This window comes from Hevea brasiliensis, chromosome 12 (assembly GCF_030052815.1).
Source record: "Hevea brasiliensis isolate MT/VB/25A 57/8 chromosome 12, ASM3005281v1, whole genome shotgun sequence".
NCBI classification, from domain to species: Eukaryota; Viridiplantae; Streptophyta; class Magnoliopsida; order Malpighiales; family Euphorbiaceae; genus Hevea; species Hevea brasiliensis.
Window position 1 is genome coordinate 96848763 of NC_079504.1, and position 6935 is coordinate 96855697.

A 6935-nucleotide genomic window follows, 5' to 3' on the forward strand; every position below is an offset into this window, starting at 1 on the left:
TATAACTGTGTGAGTTTATAAAAATTGTTTTGTAACTTCAGAAGTAAAAAATTTCTTTGACCAAAATTTTAAATTGTGTTTTGTATCTGTTTATTAATTTCAGTATCACATTTGGATCAATTGTGATTTAATATATACATAAATTAGTATTTTTGTTATGTTGTGCACCACTAAGTAATTGTACTCAGTGATAGCTTTTTATTGCTGTCTCATGTAGAAAGACTAGTAAAGCAGCTGAGTGAGCTGCTAAGGATCACAGTACCACCTTTAGATTTTTATCGGGTATTAATTTATACCCCTTTTTGTACATATTTAAATTAATGTATATGACTGTATGTACATTTTATAATTTGTCTTAGAGCACTTGTACAGTAACTTATAATAATGTTAGTTTTGATTTTTCTATTTGTAAATTAAGACAAGTGAATGTAAATAAATTTTTCCTTAATGCAATGTATATGAAATTATTTAATGTTATTTTTGAAAATATTTGAGCTGAGAATTGTGAACTATGAAATTTTGAATGTAATTGTGGAAGTTGAGTAAATTGTATTAATTTGAGTGTGTTGGAGGTTGAATTTGATGAAATGAATTATTGGAAGTGTTTTTCTACAAGTTAAATTTTTTATTTTTCTTAATTATAAACGGAACTCTGGGAAATTTCTACAAAATTTACGAAAAAATAAAAATGATCAAAAATTTTACCTAACTTTGAAATTTCACTTAAACATTTTTAATACCTGTTAAAAATGCTCGCCACCTTCAAAAAGAGATAAAATTGTTTTAAAATTCCTTATAGTGTATTTAATGGGTTATCAGTATGTGAAGTTCGGTAATTCATTAGGTATACTACGGGATCATGTTATGCCTTACAAAGGGGTAAGGTGTGACACACTATAATTAAATCATGAATATATAATAATTTCTATATTTAATAATATACATAATTTTTTTTCAATATTTTACTTACTTATATGTATTTTTTTATACATTTATAATTAAAAAAATACAATTTATTTTGGTTACAAATGATAATTTTATTTTCTTATAAATTTTTAAAAAAATTATTTTTTTATTGATTTAGAACCAGAATCAAATCATTTGCTCACCAAACTCAAAATGAAAATTGAGATTGCTAGCAATTCGAACTAAAAAGGTTGGGTAGAATCCAGCTGGCGGCCTCGATGTAACAACTTAGTTACAATACATTTGCAAATTTATTGAAATCATATATATGTTTTATGCTAAATAATTCAAGGCCAATTGTAGAGGAAAAAAATAAACATTTGCGTGTTTCAAATTAATTTTCGGTTAAGTATTCCAACCTTTTATATTGGGTGTAATTATAGCCTAATTTTTAAATTTTATTCATTATATTTATTATTATAATAACTAAATACCCTAAATTTACAATTATTCATAATAAACGTTCTATAAAGATTTTATAATTTAGTAATTAGGTTGATTTAATTTATTATTTTTAAAATTAATGATCATATCAATAAAAAAAATAAAATCAGCTAATTTAAAATATATATTAATGGCTTTTTGTGAATTTAGATAATAAAATTTAAAGTTGAAGGCTTTTGGTTACCATAATTATAAATTTATTGAACAAAATTCAAATTTTCTAAATCAGTTTTGGATTTTTGCTATAATTATAACTTATGTAAAAAATTGCGGTACTTAATCTAAAATTGAAACGTTTGAATAAAATTATAAAATTTTACAAATATTTGATGTTTTATATCTAATTGGCTTTAATTTAATAGCTTTTGTTTGCATATAAAATGAATTTTATCATGAAATTGAACTAAACTGGAGTTGAAATTCTAATTGAACTAATGAAATAAATATGTTCATTTTCAATTTCCAAAACGCTAATACTATCAATACAACATTCATTCATCAATCAATTCTGTGGGTATCTTTGCGTCCAAAAAAGGGAATATATCCTCCAAATTGTAATGAATTGGTGGATTTCTTTCCTATTTGGTGCAAACATGCTGAAATTGAGGTTGTGCAACAAATAGCAAAAAATTTATACTGCATATCTCCAGCAAAGTCTTAAGTTGGTGGGCATTTAACCCCAAGCTCCACTCGTCGCCTTTTCTAGCCCTGTGGATTCATCACTCAACTAATCATAGTTTCAGATCATAGTTTCAGAAACCTTTCTCCTGCACCCTGGTAATATTCATAATTATTTTACATATTTTAATTCTGAGTTTTTTTTTAGCCACAAATTCATTTGTTTTGATTTTCTCATCCACTTGCTTATTATATAAGTCTATATTATTCATGCATAGACGTTGGAAGTCATTACTCAATTTGTTTTACGATGATTTTATTTATACTAAAAGGTAAAAAACTAATTTATTAGATCCTTCTGATTTGATCCTGGAATTGATCTTGGACATTTTGAGATAATTTGTATTAAAAAAAAATAAATCTTAAAAATTTCAAATTCCATTTTCCAAATGAAGCATGCAAGTAATTGAATTCCGGTGGGTTTGTTACAGATTTCACAAGGCAGTCGTCAAAGAATGACCACGACCACCTTTTGCAGTTCAAGGTCTGTTTCAGATAGTATCAGTGAACTACCAAACGACATAATAAATCAAATTCTGATGCGACTACCGCAGAAGGATGCAGTAAGGACATGCATCTTATCAACAAAATGGAGATATAAATGGTTAGCAGTTCCACAACTTGTATTTGATTATCCCAGCAACTATAAGTTGTCACCAACAGAGAAGAATAAGCTTGCAACAGCTATTTACCAAGCTTTATTACTCCATCATGGACATCTTATCAAGTTCAGCTTCTCTGTTACGGATTTGGATCACAAAAACTCTTCTGATATGAATCATTGGTTACATTTCCTGTCCAAGAAAGGTATTGAAGATTTCTGCCTTCGGATTTGGACAGGAGAGCATCATAAATTGCCCTATCATTTTTATTCATTTCAGAATCTGAGAATTCTGAATCTTTATAATTGTGTGTTTAAGCCTCCAAATACTTTCAGAGGATTTGACAAGCTTGTGAGCCTTGAATTGAGGAACGTAGTGTTTGCTCCTGAAAGGTTTGGGATTTTCGTCTCCAATTGCCCATTTCTGGAAAAACTAACCCTGGAAAATTGTCCTCATTTCTTTTGCCTCAGACTTAGTTCTCCCATTCTCAAGTATTTATCCTTTCGTGGAACTTTTGATTCTGTTAATTTCAAAAATACCCCCTTCTTCAAGTAGTTTCAATTTCATTGAATGGGATGGCTGAAATTGCCAAGTATTTCAAGGACAAAAAAACATCTAATTTGATAGAGATGGCTTCTAGTATACCTGCAATTGAGGAATTGGCTGTAGAAAATTATTTTTTGAAGGTAAGTATTAATTGCTTCATCATATCTCTTGTTCATTGCATATGCTTAATTGCTTGGTGCATGTTACTTGTTTTGTATTTGCTCTTTTTAAGTTTTTGGCCATGGGAGGTGTACAAAACAGGCTTACAAAGACTTTACAACACCTTAGAATTCTTCATCTATCTGGGATCTGTTTCGAAAAGATTGAAGAGGTCTCCTGTGCTCTTTGCTTGATTAGAAGCTCACCCAACTTGGAAAAACTAACAATCAAGGTGAATTATGAAAGTATACTATTATTATTATTATTATTATTATTATTATTATTATTATTATTATTATTATTGCTTAATACATAATTCTTTCATTTTATTTATTTATTTAAAATGTCACTTTTTTGTCCTGTTTTTGTAGGCACTCAGAGAGACAAATGTTGTGATGAAAGCTGTAGTAGAACATTTGAGAGTTGAAGACTTCTTAGATTGTTCATTAGACCAGCTCAGGGTTGCGAAGATGCAGCTCATTAGTGGTGTGAGGCCAGAATTGGAGTTCATGAAGTTTTTACTGGCTACTTCTACTAGGCTTGAGAAATTTGAAATTTTGCCCATTCAAGGGAAGAGCTTTAATTGTGGATTTCAAAGATTGAAAGAGTTGATACGATTTCGACGAGCTTCTGCAAAAGCTGAAATCATTTACTTGGACCCTGATGACCTAGACAAATAGTTCTTTTTTCCTGCATTTTGGAGAAAAAAAAATATTTAATTAATAAAAACTTTAATTTAACTTTCTTTTTCGTTTTCCATATATCTGTTAACATGAATATTAAAATTACATTATTTAATAAAACCATTTCATCTATTTGAGTTTTTAGTTCTTTATTTTAACATGGGCAAATAAATTCCTTCTATGTTTGAATTTGGGATGAAGGTTAAAACCAATCATCCTTTTCCCTCTAGATGATCAAGTAGTCCCACTTGAGTTATGATAGGAAATAATCATATATGGAATACATATATGCAACAAAATATAAAATTTTTTATTTCTTATTGAATTATCAACACAAATTAAAGTTTTAGCAAGAGAAAAAAAAATTATTTTTAGGGGAAAATTATAAAAAACATATTATGTGTTTTTGTGTATTTTTAATAAGGGAGTTTATGTCGCACCTTACCCCTCTGTAAGGCATAACATGATCCCGTAGAATACCTAATGAACTACCACACTTCAGCTACCGATAACTCATTAAGTACCCTACAAGGGATTTTAAAACAATTTTCTTACTTTTTATAAGTGGTGAGCATTTCTAAATAGATATTAAAACATTTAATTAAAGTTGGAAACTAGTTAAAATTTTTAGCTCATTTTATTTTTCTGTAAATTTTATAAAAATTTTGGCAGAGTGCCGTCTGTATTTTGAGAAAACAATTTTTCAAATTCCTGAAAAAAAACACTTTCAATTATTTATTTCAACCACTTCTTCAAATTCACAATCAATCTCAACCAATTTCTTAAGTTTTAAAATTCAACAATCATCAAGATACTGTTAATCAATTTCATTCATTCATATTTCATTAAAGATAAATAATCTATATATACATCATACTAAAAATTTACATTAAAAGAAATTCAAACTAAATTTTATTACAAACTTTATACAAACTTTGTACAAAGCTGCTCAAGATCAATTTTACATGTCCATACATTTACGTACATTACATACATCAAAATAAATATTTACAGTCGGGGTATAAATTATACCCGATAACTTCAAGCAGGTAAGTCCTCAATTCTCAGCAGCTTAATCTGCTGCTCCTCTAGTCTCTAAATCTGCGACAGCAATAACAGCCATCGCTGAGTACTAGGACTCAGTGGTGCACAACATACTAAAATAATCTTTATGTAGAATTTAAATCACACTTATTCAAAAATTAGACTAAACATGAGAATTAAATACAAAACATGAATTATGAGATTTTAATCCAAATAAGTTTATTTCGAAGTATCAAAACACATTTCATAAAACCCACAGTTATATCATGCCATTCGAAATAAATATAATCTCAATAGCCAGAGGCTAAGGAGAAGTCACATCACAAGGCTAGCTAGCTCAAATATATGGATATCCATTCAATTTCTTCTTCTACTGGCATACACCTCAACACTTCAGTCAGAGAAGAAATCAAAATTTGAAACTGATTACCCCTACTAGTCATGCTAATGAGGTGTTCAAATACATGGTCATGACACTATGGTTTCAAAACTTATCTTAACTATTTACTAAACATTGCCATTTCAAATATACAAAAATAACTTCCAATAATTTAAATCAAAAGTATCATAATAATGTCACAATTCAATGTTTCAAATTATTCAAAACAATATGCAGAAGATAATTTACAAAAATTATACATTGTGCACAAACCTTATATGAGTCACCTTTTGGCCTTGACTCAACATCTCGGATTCCTTCCCGGTATTTTTTTCCACTGAAACACACAGTTTCACAGTGTTTCAATATTATAACTTAGTATAAATCCAAAAATTAATTTAAATTCACTTTTACCTAGCTCTAATGTGCTAAACTTGGCGTTCTTTAAATTTTGTGTTTCGAGATTACTATTCACTATACTATTCAAGTCAATTTGTTGACTTTCTAAGGCTTAATAGGTATGGGAATTCCAACTTCACCCACATATCACATTTTGGTCACTAAATTGGTTGGTTTTGGTTGTTTACTCAAATTCTAAGTCTTTTAGGCAAATTTGCAAATTTTCAGTTTTGGTGTTTTAAGTTGCACTATTTCATTGGTTATTTTTTTGTTAGAATTTGGCAAACCTTTCTTCATAGAAAATGTTCCCTATTGTCTTAACTTTATTCTCCTTTTTGAATCACTCCAATTGGAGTTTTGTAACTCAAGTTATAGCCATTTGAATCATGGCTACCAGATTAGACTTAACCCAGATTTCTGGGCAAATTCTGGTTCTAGCAGTTTTAGGTCACCAATTTTGAGTGGCCAAATGACTTGGTTAATGGCATAATTTGGGTTTGTGTTCTTCATGAAAGTTTTAAGTATATATCTCATCTGTCCACTGGTAAAATTTTAGGTCATTTAAACCTGCCCAACTCAAGTTATGGCTAAATGAACAAACACTGTTCATTTGGTCTATTTGTACAGGTCAAACTGAGAATTTTCAGATTTGGTCAATTTGTTCACTAGGTTTTGGTCACTTTTTAAGCATGATTCCTAGATGAACAATGTTCCATTTTGTGTCCATTTTCATTCTCAATTTGTTTCATACCAATTGGACTTGTAAATTTTTAGTTTTGGTCCCTCAAAGGGACCTTGGTCCTGCTGCCTGCAGCATGACCACATTGAATCCGAATTTAAACTCAACTCCAACACTTCCAACCCACTTCATTTAGTCACAAATGACCATTTCTCACCTCAAACTAGGTCAAACACATCATTTCACCATTTTTCCAAATTTTGTTTCCTAAACCCTAAGTGCAAAACCCTAATTCACACTAATTATTATGTTTGATTGATTCAACACATCTTAACATACTCTTACATCTCATTCAA

The 6935-nt window shown here is 29.3% G+C and overlaps 1 protein-coding gene across 1 annotated transcript; it reads left to right on the top strand.

Annotated features, from left to right (window-relative positions):
* Positions 1-2543: 2543 nt before the first annotated feature.
* Positions 2544-4075, top strand: LOC131171251 (F-box/FBD/LRR-repeat protein At1g13570-like). The gene is made up of 4 exons (XM_058130721.1): positions 2544-2895; positions 3246-3376; positions 3469-3627; positions 3767-4075. Exons 1-4 carry the CDS (start codon positions 2544-2546, stop codon positions 4073-4075), a joined length of 951 nt encoding a protein of 316 aa, XP_057986704.1.
* Positions 4076-6935: the final 2860 nt, after the last annotated feature.

Bases quoted from the DNA above. Each gene is read 5' to 3' on its own strand.
- LOC131171251 (XM_058130721.1), top strand. From the start codon at position 2,544: ATGACCACGACCACCTTTTGCAGTTCAAGGTCTGTTTCAGATAGTATC. The intron at 3,377-3,468 runs GTAAGTATTAAT...GCTCTTTTTAAG, and splicing joins TAGAAAATTATTTTTTGAAG to TTTTTGGCCATGGGAGGTGT. The intron at 3,628-3,766 runs GTGAATTATGAA...CTGTTTTTGTAG, and splicing joins TGGAAAAACTAACAATCAAG to GCACTCAGAGAGACAAATGT.